Source organism: Ranitomeya variabilis, chromosome 4 (genome assembly GCF_051348905.1).
Source record: "Ranitomeya variabilis isolate aRanVar5 chromosome 4, aRanVar5.hap1, whole genome shotgun sequence".
Lineage (NCBI taxonomy): Eukaryota > Metazoa > Chordata > Amphibia > Anura > Dendrobatidae > Ranitomeya > Ranitomeya variabilis.
In genome coordinates, this window is record NC_135235.1 from 29,428,411 (window position 1) to 29,451,927 (window position 23,517).

General features: G+C 40.6%; 1 protein-coding gene across 1 annotated transcript in view; it reads right to left on the minus strand.

The window, feature by feature from the left end:
* LOC143767554 (ovostatin-like) overlaps positions 1–23,517 on the minus strand; it is a 94,955-nt gene that overhangs the window by 42,779 nt on the left and 28,659 nt on the right. The window contains exons 3-13 of the mRNA XM_077255962.1: positions 22,947–23,108; positions 20,051–20,281; positions 19,314–19,371; positions 18,106–18,248; positions 16,602–16,751; positions 15,606–15,773; positions 14,160–14,241; positions 12,393–12,522; positions 5,419–5,650; positions 4,019–4,142; positions 1,275–1,393 (exon numbers count right to left, since the gene is read on the minus strand). Of these exons, the coding sequence (XP_077112077.1) occupies positions 1,275–1,393; positions 4,019–4,142; positions 5,419–5,650; positions 12,393–12,522; positions 14,160–14,241; positions 15,606–15,773; positions 16,602–16,751; positions 18,106–18,248; positions 19,314–19,371; positions 20,051–20,281; positions 22,947–23,108 (1,599 nt within the window). The remainder of the gene's footprint in view (positions 1–1,274; positions 1,394–4,018; positions 4,143–5,418; positions 5,651–12,392; positions 12,523–14,159; positions 14,242–15,605; positions 15,774–16,601; positions 16,752–18,105; positions 18,249–19,313; positions 19,372–20,050; positions 20,282–22,946; positions 23,109–23,517) is intronic.

The following is a 23,517-nucleotide window of genomic DNA, read 5'->3' on the forward strand; positions in this document are numbered from 1 at the left end:
ATTAATAAAGGGGATGGGGGAACTTTAATACTCAGAGAGATTAGCGAAATTAGGATTATTTAGTCTAGAAAAAAGACGACTGAGGGGCGATCTAATAACCATGTATAAGTATATAAGGGCACAATACAAATATCTCTCTGAGGATCTGTTTATACCAAGGAAGGTGACGGGCACAAGGGGGCATTCTCTTCGTCTGGAGGAGAGAAGGTTTTTTCCACCAACAGAGAAGAGGATTCTTTACTGTTAGGGCAGTGAGAATCTGGATTTCCGTGCCTGAGGAGGTGGTGATGGCGAACTCAGTCGAGGGGTTCAAGAGAGGCCTGGATGTCTTCCTGGAGCAGAACAATATTGTATCTTACAGTTATTAGGTTCTGTAGAAGGACGTAGATCTGGGGATTTATTCTGACGGAATATAGGCTGAACTGGATGGACAAATGGCTTTTTTCAGCCTTACTAACTATGTTACTATGTTACTATCATATCAGCCCCCACATGTCTGCTGTGCCTTAGTTGGTTATTAAATAAAGCAGGGACCCCACATTTTTAATAACCAGCAAACACAAAGCAGACAGCTGGGAGCTGATATTAATAGGCTGGGAAGATCCATGGATTTTGGCCCTTCCCAGAAAGATAAGATCAGCTCACAGCTCTACTTTCCCCTCACTGTTTTTTTCATGTATTTATTTATTAACACGTACAGTATAATACACATGCACGGCACTGCTCCACTGCTCCTCTTGCACTTCAACCTTCTGGTTCAAGATTATTTAAAAAAAATGTTTATTCTATGTTATTTTAAGTAATTTCCCTATCCACGGGGCAATAGTCTTTCCCTTACCCCCATTTTCCTTCCTTTTGCAGCCCCTTAGCCCTTACTACAACCATTTTACAGCACTGAAGTTCGAGTACCCATTGACTTCGGGTCCGGGGTCAAGTTCGGGGAACCAAACCAAACTCAAATTCGGCCCAACCCAATGAACCCAAACTTCCACAGGTTCGTCCATCACTATATTGACTACATTTTTTTTCAAATGGACAAGTAAGACGCTGCCTGCAAGAAATATTTTAGAAGAATTATAGAATTATTTTTGTAAACATTTACATCTAAATGTGTGAGTTAAATCTCCTTCTATCTCTCGCTCAAGATCCTGGTTGGACAGAAGATTGGTAATTATGTGGCTATAGGTGTGGACATTGATGTAGATGATGATCTTAACCAGGAGATGACATATCATCATCAAGTAATGTGATGTAACAAAATCCAGACAGTTCACCTCAATGATAATACTTTGTGATACAGTATCCTCATAGACAGGATGAGAAATGTTATTTTCTCCGCCACAAGTTTGACTGATGTAAGTAGTCTGAGCCGTAATGGTAAAATTGGTGACTCCTAGTAGAAGGAAATAAAACAAGTGTTAAAGTGGACATAATGTATAAGAAACATGATTCATGTACCGTAACTATAAAAAAACAGTTGCACAAGCATGCTTTTTGGGGTAGATCCTTCACTATTCTGGATATTTAAAGAGCTTTTAGGATCTATTGCACATCACCAGGATTAAATTCATTGAATTTCCTGTTGTCCTGATAGTTGAGGGTCCTATTAGTAGGACCCTCAGTCATCAGCCATTTTTGGTACATACTGTTCTGGTTACATAGGAGCTGTATACATAAAATGGTAGGAGATTCTACATCCAGACTAATTGCACAGAGGCTTCTATGTTTTATTTTGGACACATTGGCGGCACAATAAAAAAAACTGTTGCAAAAGTCTACATATCATTTAACTACCGTACTTCTAATTCCGAATATCATCCTATCAAAAGTTTTAGAATTGCTTAGACTTTTAAAATCAATTGTTTCTGCTTTCTACAAATTCCTCGGAATTAAAAGAGCAGACACTCCATATTTCATAGAATCATAGAATGTTAAAGTTGGAAGGGACCTCCAGGGTCATCGTGTCCAACTCCCTGCTTAATGCAGGGTTCACTAAACCATCTCAGACAGATGTGTGTCCAGCCTCTGTTTGAAGACTTCCATTGATAGAGGACTCACCACCTCTAGGGGCAGCCTGTTGATCACTGTTAGAAAGTTTTTCTCAAATTTAATCTGTATCTTCTCCCTTTCAGTTTCATTCCATTGCTTCTTGTGTTTCCATGTGCAAATGAGAATGATGATGATCCCTCTACACTGTGACATTGCATCAGATATTTGTAAACAGCTATTAAGTCTCCTCTTAGCCTTCTTTTATTCAAGCTAAACATTCCCATATACTTTACTACCTCATTTCCCTGATCCTCCCAGTCAGTGATTCCATCATAGAAAAAAATTAGATTAGTCTGGCATGACTTGTTTGCTACAAACTCAAGCTGGCTCTGGTTAACTACTGTATTCTCATCCAAGTACTTACATACATGCTGTTTAATAATTTGTTCAAAGATCTTTCTTGGTATAGAAGTGAGGCTCACTGGCTTGTAATTTCCTGGCTCCGGCTTCTTTCCTTTTTTGAAGATAGGGACAACAATTGCTCTTCTCCAATCTTCTGGGACTTTTGTTCTTCAGGATTTTTAAAAGATTATGGCTAGTGGTTCTGCAATTTCCTCTGCTATCTCTTTCAGTACCCTAGGATGTAATTCATCTGGACCAGGAGATTTAAAATGTATGTAATTAGCTAAGTGCTCCCTCACCATCTCACCATGTTTATAGATAGTGTGGATTCTTCTATTCCTTTGATGGCACAGTGAAGATCAATTGATGCTACATTTGCTTTCTTAGAGAACACAGATGCAAAATAGGAATTTTAAAGTTCGGCTTCTCAACATCATTTTTGACCACTTCACCCTTTTCATCCTGTAAAAATCCTAGAGCATCTTTGACTTTTCTTTTGATTTTGACATATCCCCAAATCCTTTTTTTATTGCTTTAGGTGTCCCTTGCAAGCCTTACTTCATTACTGTCTTTAGCTTTTCTAACTCGTGCCCTGCATTCCCTGCGGACAGCATTATGGTCTTTAGATATGCCCCCTCTTTCCATTTAATATTGATTTATTTTTTCCTTTTTAACAAGTGATTAAGTTCTGTGTTCATCCATCCTAGTCTCTTTACATGCTTCCAATTGTTCCTTCTTTTCGGGATTGTTACTGATTGTGCAGTGAGAATTTCATTTAGCAAAATCTCCCATCCTTCTTGGACATTTCTGTCCTTTAGATCCTCTGGCCACTGGACCCATGTATGACCCAGGATAATCCTAGTAAGAAGACCAGGTAACTAATTCAGCCTGTTCCTTTAGAGGGTTGTCCTAAATTGGTAATGTTACGGAACCCCTCAGCACCCAGATTATGTTGTGCAGTTATATGTATGTATAATAGTTTCCATGTGAGAGGCATGTCCCTAATGCATCAGCCCACAGGCTGCGCACCTGGGCAGAGGGGACAAGATATCCCCTTCTGACCTCTCCCACCTTTGTAATTCCCACAGTAAATATCGGCAGGCTCCGGCCCCCTGCGGCTATTGTAATGTATGTCTGGCCTGCTGCTTTTCAATAGGCCTGCCCTCTGTACCTGTGTGAAATATATTCTGTGTCCTGTGAGTAAAGTGTTGTCATACTGGAAATACATGGAGAAGCAGTGATATTTTATATGCGCCCATGTAATCAAGGAATTCCTGCCAGCGTCCTTCATTCAGACTCCAGCTAAAGCAGAGTGGACCTCCTGAAACACGGGGTGGTACTAAAGAGGCACTCCAGCACGAGAGACCCTGTTACAGGTAGTTTATTACTTAACCACACCAATCCCAAGAGGAGTGATCGCATGCGCATCATTGCTTCGGCCATTGTCTATGGCACTACCAGACATAAAATTTCAGACCCTCATTCTTGGGGTTGGTGGAAGACCCAGTGGTGGGACCCCTAGCGATCCGCAGGTTATCATTTATCCTCTTAATGTTAACTTGCCAATTTGTCACATTCCCCTTTAAGTAAAATAGATAAAAATAAAAGGAGCATCAAGAGTTCTTACCTAAGATTTTTGCATTTATGTTCCATCTATAGTAGGCCTTTTTCCCTGTGCAGATGCATGTATCCTGTTCTCCTTCTTGGACTGTAGCTGTATAATCATTACAGTCCCATAAATGTACATAGACCTAAGTCAAGAATACATGTCATATAGAAAACTTCATAGAGAAGGAGTGGAACTAGTATAAGAGAGGTAAGTGACAAGTTTAACTTCTACCCCTTTTGCTTGACTACATAAATAAAAAAAAATCCTATAGCAGAAATAACAATTCTAACTAAGGTTTGAAGGAGTTGTCCAGCAGCCACCACTAGGGGAGCTCAGGAGCTTTCTGCATACTGAATATATTGAACTGAATATGAACAAAGTTTGCGGCAAGCCCCCTCTAGTGGTGCCTGTAGAAATTAATTTTAGGGATCAGGTATACATTTTCATTAAAATTATATGCTTCAGCAAGGCTGGAATTGGGCAGGTTAATCTTTGCGAAGGACGTATGAATCAAGCCACATACAAGGTTATCCTGAAAAAAACAGTTGATTCCTTCTGCTCAGGCAATGTTCTCCAACTCTGAGGACTGTTTTTTTCCAGCAGTACCATGAGCCATGCCACACAGCTAGGTCAATCAAGGTGTGGATGAAGGACCGCCACATCAAATCCCTGTCATGCCCAGCCCAATCTCCAGACCTGAACCCCATTGAAAACCTCTGGAATGTAATCAAGAGGATGATGGATAGTCACAAGCCATCAAACAAAGAAGAACTGCTTACTGTGGATGAAGGACCACCACATCAAATCCCTGTCATGCCCAGCCCAATCTCCAGACCTGAACCCCATTGAAAACCTCTGGAATGTAATCAAGAGGATGATGGATAGTCACAAGCCATTAAACAAAGAAGAACTGCTTACATTTGTACCAGGATTGGCATAAGGTCACCCAAAAGCAGTGTGAAAGACTGGTGGAAAGCATGCCAAGTCGCATGAAAGCTGTGATTAAAAATCATGGTTATTCCACAAAATACTGATTTCTGAACTCTTCCTAAGTTAAAACATTAGTATTGTTGTTTCTAAATGATTATAAACTTTTTTTTTTTTTTTTGCATTATTTGAGGACTGCAAGCAATGCATTTTTTTTTGTTATTTTGACCATTTCTCATTTTCAGAAAATAAATACAAAATGTATTGCTTGAAACTTCGGAGACATGTTGTCAGTAGTTAATAGAATAAAAAAACAATTTACATTTTACTCAAAAATATACCTCTAAAGAGAAAAATCAGAGAAACTGAAAATTTTGCAGTGGTCTCTTAATTTTTGCCAGAGCTGTAGCTATAACATTTTCTAGACATTAAACTATAGTAAAAGAGTAATGACCAATCAAATTTCACTTCACACATTAGTATTTTACTACCTTTACACACTGGTCCAGGTAGTTGGATACGGAGGCGATGAGAACAAGAATTTCTCCTCTCTTAAAAGAATAAGGCAGAGACATCTCTACGAAGAATCGGAGAAACGTGATGAAATTAGCAAAATCCTTCGTCATCCCAAACCCGTCATCTTTCGATGTGCAGATCATGGAGCCCTTCCACTCAGTGATGGTGTCAGGAACCGTCTGAAATATCGTGCCATTTCCATCAACACTAAAGAGCATAGACAGAGAAATCTACTGACTAATTGTAAGCTGTGAGAAAAGGGAACGAAATGCATCCTGAAATTTAGATACATGACTTATTATAACAGGATATCTAAAGAAAACATGGGTTTCATGATGGGTTCTCGAAATGTTTTCTTAGACATTGAAAAAGTTTTCCAGGAATTTTAGTTTGATAGCTTTTTAATAACTATGTCAATCAATATCTTATCTTGTCCAACTTCTGGCACCCCTGAGGAATGGACGGGCCCAAGCTCACAACAATTTAGTCCAAGGCTGCAGAACCAAGTACACCCACATCAAAGTGTTTAGAGCTGTGTCTTGACCACCATGACCCCTTTATTCTAGGGCTCAAGAAATTCAGATTCAACACTCATTGGCACAGAAGTACAACTCGGGAAAAACTCTTTGTCATTGGCAAACGTTACATGATGTTGAGGCGCATTCACTTTATAGGTTTATAACTGTATAAAAAACTTCTTTACAGGACAATGTCTTATGCCATGTGCGCATGCATTCTGAGGACCCACCACAAAGGACCACCTCATGACCAAGTCCTTGCTTCAGGTGGCAATCAACTTTCTCTGGTCAAAGCTTACTAGACTCACCCTCTTAGCAATGCTTTTCCTCATTCTTACTTCAGGAGGAACTTATCTGCTGCAGTGGCATGCTTCAGCACTCACATTATGGTCCCTCCTGGGTAGTGACTCAGATCGCCTGGACTTTTGGCTCATCAGCCACTTGCCATGCTATTGTCAACAACTCATCACTTGTTTTTAGACATCAGGCTCTCCATGACCTTCCCAGTGGCTCTTTCTCTCCCATCTCAACACTATGGCAGTCCTCTAGACAATCCTTCTCTCTCACTTGCTACGGGGAGCAATTCTCTCTACTGCGTGGTTTTCTCCTTCACTCCTTATGGTCAGACCCAGCTTCCTCTGACCAGAACAATCACATTGGAAATCTCGCCTCAATGAAGTAACCTCAAGTGGCACACGGTGTCTGTTCCCCACTCACAATTTGTGGCCTGATAACAAATGGGTGGCTCCTACCAGGACCACAAACCCTCTGCAACTGACACCGAGTGAGGGGAACCTCTGTCCCTAAAAAACCTTGTTCATGTCTACCTATGCAACCTGGCCACCATACTCTCCACCTAGTCTGACACAATGTAAAACCTCACCTTAATTTCTTATTCCCTGGTACCGATAGGACATGGCATCCCTCACCCTGCAGTGACACATGCACAGTCACATGCACAACAGGCACTATACTCTATTGTAGGACTAATGCTTGGGACCAACTGCTTGAGAAACAATAATGCAAACAATAAGTCATAAGTTCATAAATATAAGTGGTGGAGGGGCTTTCATTTGACAATTAAAGGGTCATCTCTTTGCAAGTGAGTGAAGGCCCAATGTCCATTTTTGATCTTCTTACAAGCCCATAGGCAGGCGTGCCGGGACTTTAACCCCACCGGTTATTTATCCTAAGAGATTCAAACACAGTCCTCCGTCTAAATAAAGGAGCATCTTGTGGATTTTCGAGCCTCCCTTTTTATTATGAAATTTTGGAAACCATGTCGAGGTAACTTCCGAGATGCCAAAACATAAAAATCAACTCCCAAAAGACCTGACTTTGGAAAGCGAACCTTTCCAGAAATTCATCATCTTATAGGTGTTTCATAGAATATATTCTAACTGGACAGTGAATACAAAATAATATTTTTTAGGATATTATGTAGTTTTAACCACACATTTTTCTTCATTTTCTCAGTGTAATAGGATCCTAGATATTAACATTTTATGGAATGTATATTGAATAGCTAAGCAAGATGTAGATCAAATGATCTTTAAAATGTCTAAAGTAAAGATGACACATTTAATTTGTATTTTAGTAAAAAAAAAATATTATATATATATACACTGCTCAAAAAAATAAAGGGAACACTTAAACAACAGAATGTAACTCCAAGTAAATCAAACCTCTGTGAAATTAAACTGTCCACTTAGGAAGCAACACTGATTGACAATTAATTTCACATGCTGTTGTGTAAATGGAATAGACGACAGATGGAAATTATTGCCAATTATCAAGACACACTCAATAAAGGAGTGGTTCTGCAGGTGGGGACCACAGACTACATCTCAGTACCAATGCTTTCTGGCTGATGTTTTGGTCACTTTTGAATGTTGGTTGTGCTTTCACACTCATGGTAGCATGAGACGGACTCTACAACCCACACAAGTGGCTCAGGTAGTGCAGCTCATCCAGGATGGCACATCAATGCGAGCGGTGGCAAGAAGGTTTGCTGTGTCTGTCAGCGTAGTGTCCAGAGGCTGGAGGCGCTACCAGGAGACAGGCCAGTACACCAGGAGATGTGGAGGGGGCCGTAGGAGGGCAACAACCCAGCAGCAGGACCACTACCTCAGCCTTTGTGCAAGGAGGAACAGAAGGAGCACTGCCAGAGCCCTGCAAAATTACCTCCAACAGGCCACAAATGTGCATGTGTCTGCACAAATGGTTAGAAACTGACTCCATGAGGATGGTCTGAGTGCCCGACGTCCACAGATGGGGGTTGTGCTCACAGCCCAACACCGTGCAGGACACTTGGCATTTGCCACAGAACACCAGGATTGGCAAATTCGCCACTGGCGCCCTGTGCTCTTCATAGATGAAAGCAGGTTCACACTGAACACATGTGACAGATGTGACAGAGTATGGAGACGCTGTGGCGAGCCACCTGCTGCCTGCACCATCCTTCAGCATGACCAATTTGGCAGTGGGTCAGTAATGGTGAGGGGTGGGATTGCTTTGGAGGGCCGCACAGCCCTCCATGTGTTCGCCAGAGGTAGCCTGACTGCCATTAGGTACCAAAATGAGATCCTCAGACCTCTTGTGAGACCATATGCTGGTGCGGTCCTGGGTTTCTCCTAATGCAGGACAATGCCAGACCTCATGTAGCTGGAGTGTGTCATCAGTTCCTGCAAGATGAAGGCATTGAAGCTATGGACTGGCCCGCCCATTCCCCAGACCTTAATCCGATTGAACACATCTGGGACATCATGTCTCGCACCATCCACCAAAGTCACGTTGCACCACAGACTGTCCAGGAGTTGGCGAATGCTTTAGTCCAGGTCTGGGAGGAGATCCCTCAGATCATCCGCCGCCTCATCAGGAACATGCCCAGGCATTGTAGGAAGGTCATACAGGCATGTGGAGGCCACACACACTACTGAGCATCATTTCCTTGTATTGAGGCATTTCCACTGAAGTTGGATCAGCCTGTAACTTCATTTTCCACTTTGATTTTGAGCATCATTCCAACTGCAGACCTCCGTGGGATATTAGTTGTGATTTACGTTGACAATTTTTAGGTTTTATTGTTCTCAACATATTCCACGATGTAATGAATAAAGATTTACAACTGGAATATTTTATTCAGTGATATCTAAGATGTGGGATTTTAGTGTTCCCTTTATTTTTTTGAGCAGTGTGTATATATATATATATATATGATACTCAGAATAAACACCGGCGCTAAAATGAAACTGTGACCCCCCCCAAAAGCTGCAGGCACCTATGCAGGTGGTGTGTGTACACCTGCTATTACTGAATAAAGGCTATTAACAACAAACTTAGATGCCGCGCTACCAGGGGATGCTACTACTTTGTAGAGCAACACAAATAATGCAATAAGCAAATCCTAAGTTGAGTTACCTTGTGGCCGTCACTGATGTGTCCCCGTAAAGGCCGTGGGCTACTGTGGTAACCGTGTTCTCCGTGCTGATGAAAGCAGCGTTCCTCAGACTATACAGACAAGGGAGCGTCCTCCCGGTCTGTAGAAACCCCTGCGCGCACGCTGCTGATAGTGCCGGCAAACGTTCCCGGCCGATAACGCCGCCGTGCAGTAGCGTGGTGTGCGGGGGGCGTGGCTATAGCGGTGACGTCACCTGTCCAGTAGACGGACATACACAAAGGGCCAATCCCGACGCGTTTCGAGGGTACCGTCCCTCTTTCTCAAGGTGTCAGACTGTCCAGGAGTTGGCGAATGCTTTAGTCCAGGTCTGGGAGGAGATCCCTCAGATCATCCGCCGCCTCATCAGGAACATGCCCAGGCATTGTAGGAAGGTCATACAGGCATGTGGAGGCCACACACACTACTGAGCATCATTTCCTTGTATTGAGGCATTTCCACTGAAGTTGGATCAGCCTGTAACTTCATTTTCCACTTTGATTTTGAGCATCATTCCAACTGCAGACCTCCGTGGGATATTAGTTGTGATTTACGTTGACAATTTTTAGGTTTTATTGTTCTCAACATATTCCACGATGTAATGAATAAAGATTTACAACTGGAATATTTTATTCAGTGATATCTAAGATGTGGGATTTTAGTGTTCCCTTTATTTTTTTGAGCAGTGTGTATATATATATATATATATATATATATATATATATATATATATTCATCTTTTACATTTTAGAAATTACAAAAGGGAAAATGGGACAATACAAAAGTTGGGCATCCTGCATGGTTAATATCTAGTAGCACCCTTTTTTTGAAAGTACCACAGCTTGTAAACGCTTTGTATAGCCAGCCAAGAGTCTTCAATTCTTGCTTGAGGGATTTTCATCCATTCTTCCTTGGAAATTATGAGAGATTCCTGGGTCGTCTTGCTTCCTCTGCTATTTTGAGGTGTAGTCACAGATTTTCAATGATGTCCAGATCAGGGGACTGTGAGGGCCATTGTAAAACTGTCAGCTTGCACCTTTTGAGGTCTATTGTGGATTTTGATGTGTGTTTAAGATCATTATACATTTGTAGAAGCCATCCTCTTCTCAACTGCAGCTTTTTACAGATGGTGTTATGTTTGCATCAAGAATTTGTTGAAAGTTAATTGAATCCATTCTTCCCTCTACCCGTGAAATGTTGACCGTGCCATTGGCTGCAAGACAACTCCAAAGCATGATTGATCCACCCCCATGATTAATGGTTGGCAAGATGTTCTTTTCCGGAAATTCTGTTCCCTTTGTTCTCCACACATACTGTACCTTTGATTATTGTGGCCAAAAAGTTCTATTTTAACCTCATTGGTCCACAGGGCTTGTTCCCAAAATGCATCAGGCTTGTTTAGATATTCTCTTGCATACTTCTAATTCTGAACGTTATTGTGAGGATGCAGGAGAGGTTTTTTTCTGATTACTCTTCCATGAAGGCCATATTTGTGCAGGTGTCTCTGAACAGTAGAACAATGTACCACAACCCCAGAGTTTCTTGCACCATTTCTGAAGGTCTTTTGTGGTCAAGCAGGGATTTTGATTTGCCTCTCTAGCAATCCTCTGAGCGGCTCTCACTGAAATTTTGCTTGGTCTTCAAGACCTTATCTTGACTTCAACTGTTCCTGTTACCTGCCATTTCTTAATTACATTTCCAACTGAGGAAAGGGCAACTTGAAAATGCTTTGCTATCTTCTTATAGCCTTCTCCTGTTTTGTGGGCCTCCACCGGTTTCATTTTCAGAGTGCTAGGCAGCTGCTTAGAAGAACCCATGGCTGCTGTTTTTGGCACAAGGTTAGAGGAGGCTGGTTTTTAATAAAGCTGGGAAATTTGCATCACCGGGCCTTTCCTAAGGGTACTGTCACACAGTGCAATTTTGATCGCTACGACGGTACGATTCGTGACGTTCTAGAGATATCGTTACGATATCGCAGTGTCTGACACGCAGCAGCGATCAGGGATCCTGCTGAGAATCGTACGTCGTAGCAGATCGTTTGGAACTTTCTTTCGTCGCTTGATCTCCCGCTGACATCGCTGGATCGTTGTGTGTGACAGCGATCCAGCGATGTGTTCGCTTGTGACCAGGGTAAACATCGGGTAACTAAGCGCAGGGCCGCGCTTAGTAACCCGATGTTTACCCTGGTTACCAGCGTAAACGTAAAAAAAACAAACAGTACATACTCACATTCCGGTGTCTGTCCTCCGGCGTCTCAGCTTCTCTGCACTGTGAGCGCCGGCCAGCCAGAAAGCGAGCACAGCGGTGACGTCTGACGTCACCGCTCTGCTTTCCGGCCGCTGTGCTTACACAGTGCAGAGAAGTTGAGATGCTGGAGGACAGACACCGGAATGTGAGTATGTACTGTTTGTTTTTTTTACGTTTACGCTGGTAACCAGGGTAAACATCGGGTTACTAAGCGCGGCCCTGCGCTTAGTAACCCGATGTTTACCCTGGTTACCCGGGGACTTCGGCATCGCTCCAGCGCCGTGATTGCAACGTGTGACCGCAGTCTACGACGCTGGAGCGATAATCATACGATCGCTGCGATGTCACGGATCGTGCCGTCGTAGCGATCAAAATGGCACTGTGTGACAGTACCCTAATGACAATAGTGAACAAGACATAACCCTAACAGACTAATTAAGGACTGAAATTTGGGCAAAGTTATCTGAGCACACAAATCTCCAATGGTGCCCAAACTTTTGCATTGGCCCATTTTTCTTTTTGTAATTTTTAGATTAAAAGATGAAAAAAAATTTTTTTTTGCTTACAATACAAAGGAAATGTGTCATCTTTAACTTAGGCCTTTTAGAGATCATTTCGTCTTCAACTCAATATTTTACTGTTCACAATAACAGCAATTTTGACCAGGGATGCCCAAACCTTTACATTCAACTGTATGTCCTAATATCCTGCTCAAATGAAGTGTATTGAAGAGCGATTGCCTACTTACTTAGTAGACACCTTTGTCCACACCCAGGTGTCTGTAAAGTTTCTTCTAATTTTTTCCACGCTCTCAGGGGATGATATCTTTTGGGCTGTAGAATCAGAAGGGGTAGTTTCCCCCACTTCATTTATAATTGCTTTTCCCGAAACATAATAAAAAAAAGAAATACAAAATTCAGCACAAGAGAAGATACATAGAGAATTTTGAATGCAGAGCATCGTGGAGCCAGAGTTTGGGGGAAATGGTCCTATTTGTACAGTTGATAAATCATAATATTCCTATTCTATAGGTCAGAGCTGCTTTCACAATTCTGCTGGCTCCTATTGGAAGCAAGTATCGGAGCTCATTGACAGACGTTCCCCAAAAAAGATTAGCTGAGCTGTTAGCTGCTGTTTTGTAGGTAAGGACACTGAGGTGGACATTTATTATGTGACTTTTTCCAAAATTTTGTCCAAAAAAAGTCCAAAATTGAGAGATTTTATTTTGCTTCAAAAATGTGCAACTTTTTGAAAAACGCGAGAGGTCTTAGGAGAGGGGAATGGTCTTCACATCCCGAGAAATTATCTAAAATTAATGCCAAAAATTGCTATAAATTACAGCTGAAAGGGACAATTTTTTTTCCTTACTTAAATGCATGTATCATTGGATGCAAATCATTTTTACAATTGGTCTTCGTTAAAACTTTTACACTGTATTGTGTTGCGCTGTGTGTCTATTGCTTGCTGCAGAATGAGTTTACTGACAATCCGTTCAGTGAGCTCGTTCTGACGATCCAATGTCTTCTTCTAGATGCTCCCACCTGATTTGTGACCATAAACCACATCAAAGTTGAATGTTTAATTAAAATGATTTTTAGCCTCCGACTACATCCATTAAAGTAAAAAAAAAAAAATAAATAATATTCTCGGAGGTAGATAATCCGTTGAATTTAAAAATATCTTTCATTAATACTGGTGGAAAAAGTGCACATAAATGTGAAAATATCTGGATTTGTCAGCTTTAAGCAGAATTCTGAATGCAGCTGTGAATGTTGAAAGACAAGATATAGGAGTGGTCTAATACTCCGAGAAAAATGAGGAACAATGGCTTCACACTGAAATCCAATAAGCTTTTGTTTTCTTTGATGGTATATTCAAAACCCATTTTTTAAGTCCGTAAATAATACCGCCACATGTTTTTCAAGGAATACAACCGCACGCAATACAATGGCCAAATAGATTATAAATATTGCAACCATGCAGCCTTAAATGATCTCACTGTGAGAGCAGGATTTATATAGGTATCCTTGACTTCATGTTGGATATTCTACATGTATCTCCTGCTTTCCGAAATCGTGTTTTTCTTGGTGTTTTATGAATGTCTTTGTCTAAAGACTTAGAAATAATGGAGAAAAGAAATCAAAGTGAAAGGCACACCTAACCTCTTCAGCTGGGTGTAGACAGTATTACCTTTAGCCAATGAGATGTATGTATGCTAATACCAGCACATATTAAGAGATAAGCTGAGCCAATTATATTGCTACAATGATTGACCAAGAAATGCCTGTATAAGATGATGTCATGATGCAATAAAGAGAGATCTGCCTTGATGCTCAGTGTATCAGCGTGGCTTTTCCGTGCACGCACTCAGATTTTTCAATTTAATTTGGATCAGGCACAACGTCTCAGACCATCCCACATTATGTGGAGATGACACCACCATATAAATTTTGTATAAAGTCGCCATGCAAAACAAAGAATAAGCCCACAATAATATAAAGAGATCTGTATTTACGTTTTGGATAGGTTGGTACACTCGGCTGGCAGACTTCAGGCTTTCTCACAGTGAGATCCGTCCCCACAATTAAGCCTATGTTCTAGACAACAGGAGGAATGAATAAAGAAAATCCATTGAGCAAACATTTTTTATTTTTATTATCTCCATCTAAGAAAATGTCATGAAACTAATTTTGATCCCCAGTGGTGGCAGAGTTCATGCAGGACTGTTTTTTCACTAAATTCAAAGAGTTAACAATTCAATTTTGATCATTTTCATGATGTCTGCCGAACAACTGGAAATTAAACCAGTCCGTTCTCTGTATTTCCAGGGATTGTCCCATTACTGATCACCATCTTATGACACTATGGAGTGAAAATCCTTTTGATCTTGTTAAGGGGGATGTGTCATCAGAGACTTCCCATATCAAAAAGGACCGAGATGTACAGCGGATTTTTCAGGGGAAAGTAAAATATGACATTGTGGCCTTTCATATGAACGATCATCCATGTATAAATGGATGGTTTGATTGAGTCACTCCTACATGTCAACTGTGCGTTCAAGATCAAAGAGTGGGGGTATTTCTTGTATGATTGTCATTGTAGCCTTATAGACATATGCACAGCCTTTGTCTTCATGAAACAACCCCTTTAAAAAGGTAATTACTAGAGATGAGCTGATCTTTCTAAATTGGAATTTTCAAGCTTCAAAACTACAAAATGTGTATGAGTCTATTCTCTTCTCATCACACACTAATCTTCTTCTCTGCTGTGCTGTGACACACACTGTCCGTACATTTACTTCAATATTTTATGACATTTTTTCTCAAAGTCTATAGCTAAGCTGTGACGTCCTCCAACTATCCAGATTCACCCTATAATTGCTGCTGCATTCCCTGCCTTGGTTTTTATATAGGCTATGACAGTCCCTCTGAGTTATAATACGTGAAACGAGAGCTGCAAGACCCTATGGCGAAGCCCACCCACAATTATATGATCCTTCTCTAGCTGATCCAATCTTTTAGTCAATACATGCAGAGAGTTGTTCGAATTCATCTGACTCAACAAATTCCTACAAATTTACATTAAATCGCTTTGTTCATTATAAGATATTTCTATAAAATAACATTGCAATTAAGATTGCAAAGATAACGGTCAATATAACTTTTGATATTCTATTTAGCCGCTGAAACTTTAAAAAGTAACCATCGTTTCCTTTATTTTCTTCTATAAATCAATAAGACAAGTGCAAATAGGAAACTTTGCAATAAATCTGCTTTTAAATAAATGGATCATTGATTGTCAAAATTCTGAATTCGCAAGTAAAATCTGAAATCAGACAAGATAGATTTTCCATTCCTGAGATAGGAGATGACAGTGTCTGCTTCTAGCCCATGAGTCCTACCAACAAATCCATTGACTCCATTCCAGGCCCGTAGAGAACTCATAATACAACGCGTCTCACCTTGAGGTTATTATAGGTGTCTCCTTCATTATCGCTACTCACAGGAACATAATAATTTCCATTACAAAATATCTGTTTGTTAGGGTCCTCACAGGGTGGTCCTGGCTCCTCAACATTGAAGCCTCCAACATTATAGCCATAGGACCAATATTGCAGGGAGGAATATACCTGATGGAGAAAGAAATAATCACCCTGGTGGTAACATAAAGACCATGACACAAATAAAAGGAGGAAAAAACTCTAGTACTCTATGACTTTGTGACCGCAACCAAGTCTTGGAGGACCATGCAAATATGCAGAATGCAAATGATAGTGGTTTTAATACCTTCAGTGTAAGACTGCGGTACCTTGGGGATTACTAGGAATAATTCTGATTGCCAACCCAACGTGTCCGAATGCTATAATATATACATAAACTGTCATTTTGTCATACCAGGAGTTAATTTCTGGTCCCCAACTCTGGCCAGATTACCATCTTTCCAGGTGTTAGAAGGTAACAAAGCTGAAGGAGGAGGAAATGACCCTCTAGTCCTGAAGAAGGGTGGATTTGATTGAATGGTGGCAGGAATAAGTACCTAGAAGGAGCCCTATTTGAGTGTCCTTTTTATACTTCAGTACTTCCCACATATACTTCAGGGTAATAGTGGTGTAGCTACAAGGGATTCTTTGGTATAGAAAACCAATTCTGAAATCAAACCTTAGGGAATTCATTAAAGCAGGTCTTCAATTTCAGATCTACTATAGAGGACAGCTACACATTACTTCTGGTCCCGAATAACCAGATAAGGCCATGGACAATGTGCAATGTCCAATTTGTCCTACAGGGAAATTGAACATGTTTTCAGGTTTTCCCACAAATCATAGCTGATTGTTGTGAGATTTTAACAGCAAAAAAACTTGTAATTAGCAGACCATAATGGAATCAGCCCTGAATCCAACTGGTCTTGACCAAGGATTCCAGTATTTTATCTAGCTAGAATAGAGCTGAAGACGTACTGTTTCAGGTGTCAACTTTATGTATGGATTAAGAAGAAGTATGCTGGAGTCAATCACACTGACTGCACATAGAGAATGTGGAGATGCTGATATCTGTATGCTAACATTGGAGGCCGGAGGTCCAATCTCGGCAGAGAAACTTAGCGATACCTAAAAAAAAAAGTAAATACGTCATGTTCACGATATCAATGAAATCAGAATAATAGATTGTCCACAACAACATAAAAGATGAGTGAAGTGTTTTAGAAAACCCGTTTTCAAATACTGTATTAGAGAATTCTGACTTATTATTGGGGAGGCATTTTATCCTTGAACCCTGGACAAAACATTTCTTTGCGAAACATACGTGAGGAGTGGTGGATCCCTGGTTCTCTTCCTTGTATTAACTGGTTCCATACCTGGTAATATTTTGTTATCTGATACATTTTATATTTAGGCTATGATTTGTTTGTACTGTTTACAGGCGGTGTCATGTCCCATGATTTGGGAATCATACAGACAGTATTGTACTATCATTATTTGTTATATTGTGTTGTTGCATTGCAATGTAATAAGGTTTGCTTTCTTTAAAAGTTTGTCCTTCCTTTCTCCCCATCTCTCTCTGATGTACCTCTGATGTCAGTAACTCCTCCCTTCTTCCAGATTCACGTTCTATCAGCCATCGTAGAAGCTCATGTGTTGCAACCCTGTTTCTGAAAAGTTTTTTTACTTGTATGCATATTTACAAAAATTCACCTGGAAAATAAACCTTCTTCTGGAATCTTCATAGGTGCCTCCCACAGTCAAGTTTAAGCTATCTGAGGACTTCACTCTGTGTGAGCAACAGTTGAAGGAGATAGCCTAGAACTGGTATCTCAAGCGGCCTACACTTGCAGGTTAGTTATGGAGTCAGAATAGGTGACACGCTTGGCTCTTAAATCTACGTCATATTTATTGACTCCTTTTTCTCTACCCTGACTTTACCCTCCATCATTTGGCCTTCGTATGCTATTTAATGTTCTTTATGATTATCACCCATTGGAATACCCTTAGGGTATACAACAGACATGCTAATTTATATGTAAGGATTGTGTAGGGTACTTTATTACTTTCTTCTAGGTGTCTCCATATTTAGCTTCACTTGTGTTGTGTCTCAATACCACCCTGTTGTCTAGGTTTTATGACTCAAGTGATTTATTTTTTTTTAATTTGGTTTGCATCTTTTTTTATTATATTGCTGTTTCCCTTATCTATGATTGAAAGCAGACCATTGACAACTACACAGACCGTCTTTGGCTCTGGAAGAACTGAACATCCATGGCTTGCACATACATCACAATCATTTTAATGAGAAAGGTGTAATGCTTCATTTCCCCTGTGGTGGCGCTGAAGAGATTGTTGGGGGAGCCAAATGAAAGTGTTGAACCAATTATCCACCATAAAAACATACAATCTCTATACAAAAGGAGCCAAGAATGGATCTCACCAGTCACCAGAGTTTGTAGCATCGTCCAGTCCAACATACCTCATTTTTGAAGCAGTTTTCCACATTCAATGACTTTGTGTCTGAGATGATCTCATTTTGTAGAATGCAGTACACAATGAGGTCTGTTTTGAAGGCCATTTCTGAAGTTATTGGAAGTTCAAAAAAGAATGTACCGTTCATAGCTGTAAAGCCAGAATAGATACTTTAGAAACACAAAATCACTTGACGGCTCTCCATACATGTCAACCTTACTTATGGTTTATGGACATGGGTCAACTTTGCTGCATATGCCCTTAGAAATTTTCTAACCTGGCCAAGTCCACGTTTAGCAGTCATGCCCTCACTATACCTATTCTCCGCACCCTCAATGTCTTGGTTCACTCTTCTCTTGGGCTCCAGGACTCAAGAAACCTGCCAAGATTCTTGATTTGCAGGAGGTTTTGGACTCTCGGCAGTGCCCTAGATTTGCTGATTCTACAAACTAGGTGTCATTTCTTAAGTAGATATACAGAGGGGTGCACAATTTATGAGCTGAGATATCAGCTTTGCCAATGGCAATGCAACACAAGGGTAGCATTTATAAAGATATAAAGTCTTGTCTGCTATTATGCTATTCTAGCTTGCAGAATGCTTCCATTTAACATTTATGCCAGCATGCAAAAAGGTTGAAAAATTAGTCTTGCCATATCCTTTACTGGTGGCTTTTGGTTATCATTGATCCTGTTGGGGTGGAGATAGCACCTGGCTACCTAAGTAGCTTCCATTCAACGCAAATATCATTCTGTTACCATGTATGTGCTGTTATATGCCATACCTTATGATATATAATGTTATTTGTGCTACCTACTACCAGCAAATGTTAATGCCAGGTAGTATTATACCTACCAGTTAGATATGTTCGGCAATGCCACACTAATGTTTAATTATAATACTGCGTTATGTACATGATGTGACAAATTTTCGACATTCATAAGTGCTACAGCGCATGAGATATATCAGCGGATTATACGTGAATGGTCAAAAAATGACTCGTGCAGACGGATAGAGGAAATGAAACTTTGTAACACAAAAGACCACCTGCACCTTAGCTAGCATGCAAGTGGGAATGAGTAACACTTAAAGATGTGCCAACCCAGCGCTTAGTGAAGTTGACATCATAACAAGCTCGAGTCTGCAATCTGTCATAGATTTCTCTTGTGTGAGCACAATGAATCCAAGACGTGTAAAAAAATTTTTAAATAACTCACCATAAGTTAGGGTAACGTCCTTCTGTCCATAGTAAATGATCTGTGTTCTTGACATAGCCTGTAAAGGAATGAAGTATATAACATGCGGATTATACTATAATACTCAGATCCCATAAACCTTAAAATCATTTTTACCACCTATGAACAAAGCAAAGATGTGTGCACAGAGCTTTTCTACAAAATATGTTTAGGTGCGTAAGAAGGTATAGCATGGCTTCATAGATATCTGTGCAGGCTGTATTATCAGTGCAACCTGTGATTTATTGAGTCAAACTACTGCTGTGTGCATGGACCTCGGAGATGTCTATTCAGTTGACTATTTTATGTGTAAGTGGGGCATATTACAAACATAATACAACGCTCAATCCTTTTGCTGTTGGAGGAAATATCTCCCCTACTGAGGTGTCAGGAAGCAGCTTTACCCAAGTTCCTAATTCAGGAGGACACACGCATGCTTGGCCAAGCTATTCCTCTGCATGTGCACCGAGCCTGCATGTGGAAGGAAGGTAAGGAGGAACATTAGTGCAAGTATCAGCTTTTGAAAGTGTATGGCCACCTTTAGGTTGAAGCTTAAGAGTTGAACATGTCCATAGAGCATATGGATGTTAGAGAAGGGGTTCACATTCACTCACAACTCTCCTCCAACCGTCAATCTTTTCATCCTTTGCATATTTTTTGTCTTCTACCACCCATATTATATTTCACCATTTCCTTAGTCACAATATCCAGATACTCACAAGGTAGTAGAACGTGGCATTAGTAGCTCCATCACATATCCCTGCGGTGCTTAGAAGAAACTGGACCTGAATCTTCTGACTACGACCACAACTCAGTGTCCCCTCCGGAGGAATGATCTGCAGGAAGCTCCCAGTCACCGAATAGAACCGAAAGACCCAGAATTCAGCGGTGGGATAGTAAGGATATTGCCCGAATGCATTGTAGCACTGCTCCGTATTTGGGTAACTGGCCTGTCAATCATATAGTAAAGTTACCGAAAGGATCAATATTATTTAAAAATGTTTATTTGTCTAGGACTTTTAGGTTCTTAGAAGACTGTGATAGCCCTTTAGTTCTGGAGCTTATAATGTCATCATTCTATCATAGACATGGATAACATATAGGTTTTCAGCAGCGTAAAAATAGAAGTAAACCTCAAATAAACAGAATTCTGCCTCCCCAGCAAGTCACATGGGGTTAAACATTAAGATTAAATCTGACCTTATATATGAGGAAAGGTGCCTTTCACATTGCGTTCTGTGTCCCGGCTGAAGTACCCCCAAAATGGGGTCCAGAGACATACGCCGACGAGGTTAGTAGACGGTAAAGGTGACAGTAGAGCAAACATGAGCTCTGCTGTGCACTTTTTTTGGAAGTGTACGCCTAGAGGAGGACACTCAGATGTAGTAGGCTGAGCTCATGTTCACACTACCATCACCATTACAGTCTATTGGCCCCGTCAGCGCATGCGCCCAGACCCAGTTTTGTGGGGGATTTCTCACATATATCCCCACGGGGACACAGAACACAATTTGAATGCACCCTAATAGTTCCAAAGGTCAACCAGTAGAGGCTTGTCTCTGGGCTGTTTTGCGTATTGTAGGCGAGATACTTTGTGGCATTTGCGCAGTAATGGCTTTCTTCTGGCGACTCGACCATGCAGCCCATTTTTCTTCAAGTGCCTCCTTATTGTGCATCTTGAAACAGCCACACCGCTAGTTTTCAGAGAGTCCTGTATTTCAGCTGATGCTATTTGTGGGTTTTTCTTTGCATCCCAACAATTTTCCTAGCAGTCATGGATGATATTATTGTTGGTCTATCTGACCATGGTTTTCTTTTTACAGAGCCCCTGATTTTCCATTGGTTAATCACAGCTTGGATGCTGCTGACTGGCATTATCAATTCCTTGGATTTATTTTTGTATCCCTTTCCTGTTTTATACAGTTCAACTACCTTTCACCGTAGATCCGTTGACAATTCTTTTGCTTTCCCCATGACTCACAATCCAGAAACGTCAGTGGCTGGATGAAAGATGCAAGAGACTGTCTGGATCCCAGAAACTCACTCAGCTTTTACGCACACACACTGATTACAAGCAAACAGTTCACAGGTGAGGATGTTACCTTTAGCAGCCATTCAACCCATTTGTGTCAACTTCTGTGCATGTTATCAGCCCAAAATCACCAGGGTATGTAAACTTTAGATCAGGGTCATTTGGATGTTTTGGGCTGTCATTATGATTTAAAAAGAGAAAACACAGTAGTTTGACAATAAATGGCTTCACCCATCCACTAACCATGAGTGGAGAAAAAGTTTTGGTTTTATCAAATATTTTCTGAAAAAAGGCCAAGAAAGCAAAAATTCTGCTGGGGCATGTAACTTTTGAATATAATATAGTATACATGTGCAACATTTGTAGTATGTAGTATGCAAGTGAAACAATTAGCAGTAAAAATTTTAAAGGTAAAGCAGTTTCATTACAAGCATTGGTTTGAATGCAAGGAAGCCTAAGCTACCTAATTATACAATGTGGGGGATTCACACTAGACCTATGGAATCTACTATAAATAGAACTGTTACCTTTCATTGTTATCCTGACTGTGGTGATGAGACTGCTGAAAAGTCTTTAAAAATGTTTAAACTGTGCGGAAATCTGGCGGTTTTCCTTTCGCTGCTGCTGGATTTCATGAATGGATGCGGGAGATGAAGAAGATGCAGCATTTATTTAGCATTTTCAAAGTCGACGCATATTGAAGTTATCCAAATTCTGCACTGGCCAGTGGCGCAAAAGAATGTCTGCTCTCATCTTATGCGTTTTCAAAGTTATCCAGCTTCTGCACTAGTCCGGTGGCAGCAGGGGGTGTCTATTCGGATCTTACAAGGTCAGAGCAGACACCCCCTGCTGCCACCAGACTAATGGAGAATTTGGCTAACTTCAAAACGTGTAGACTTTAAAACCGCAAAATAAATGCTGCATTTCAATCTTCTTCCTCTCCCGAGTTCATTCGTAGGATCCTACCAGCAGCACAAGAAAAACATCTGATTTTCACACAGTTTATCTCTTGGTCTCATGACCCATGGTTTGCAAGATTTTTGCAACCCTATTTTGCCCTTTTTTTGCTCCCCAGTCCCTGCTAAAAAAAATTTTAACAGAAGGAACCATAGATCATTTTCTAATGACACATTCCCTTTAAATATTAAGTATTTGACCTGCGACACCCTAAGCAGCAGTGTCTACTCTGCCTACTCCAATTTAGGACCAGAAAATGAATCCTTCAATTCCTCTCCAATTACTCGGGGGTTAAATATGGAGTGGTCCAAAGATTTAGCAGCTGCTTGTGAACAAATGGTACAGAGAAACAGGGGAGTAGGAATCCCTTGTGTGTGCTGTGATTGGGAGGAGTCTTTATTGCAGTTACCCACTAGCTCAGAGAAAACTGCAAATTACAGATAGATATTGCAGAGTGGAAAGCTGCAAGATAAAAGTCATAGCATGATCACAAAGTGTTATTCCCCATCTCCACACATCACAGGTATACTGAGCAGGACAGATGTGCTTTTCAGATTCAAAACAAGCTGTCCAATTCTTTCGCACTTTCCTGTTGTATTCCCCAATAGTTCACTTTTGATACATACTCTGATTGTAAAATTTGGTACAAAGAAATTAGATGTGTCTATGTCATAATTTGCCGCTCCGTTGCTGTCGGTTATTATTTTCTGAATTTCCAAACTTCCATCAAATTCAAGTTGCACCTCTTCACCTACCATGGGAAGGTCATTCTCATCGCGTAGAAAAACCTGAAAAATCGAAAACATCACAAGACGAAAGAATGTAAATTGTTATTGTCCAAAAGTATAAAATATTCTGTAAATTAATACTACAAATAATACAATAATACTAATCCTACTGCTGACGTCAGGGGTGGGAAGTGTCGCCTGAGTGCACAGTACAACCATGTAGCACACACAGTACCAATGAACAGTACCTGCGCATTATACAATAAGCATATAGTGCAATATATAGTAATAACAGTCACTACTTTCACAGTACTAACATACAGTACCCATTCAGCACACACATAGTACCAATGTACAATACATATATAGTACAAGTAAAAAACTAATTCAGCTCACAAACAGTACCAATATAAGATGCTAATACAGCACAGACATGGTGTCAATGGTCAATTCCCTCCAGTATACATAC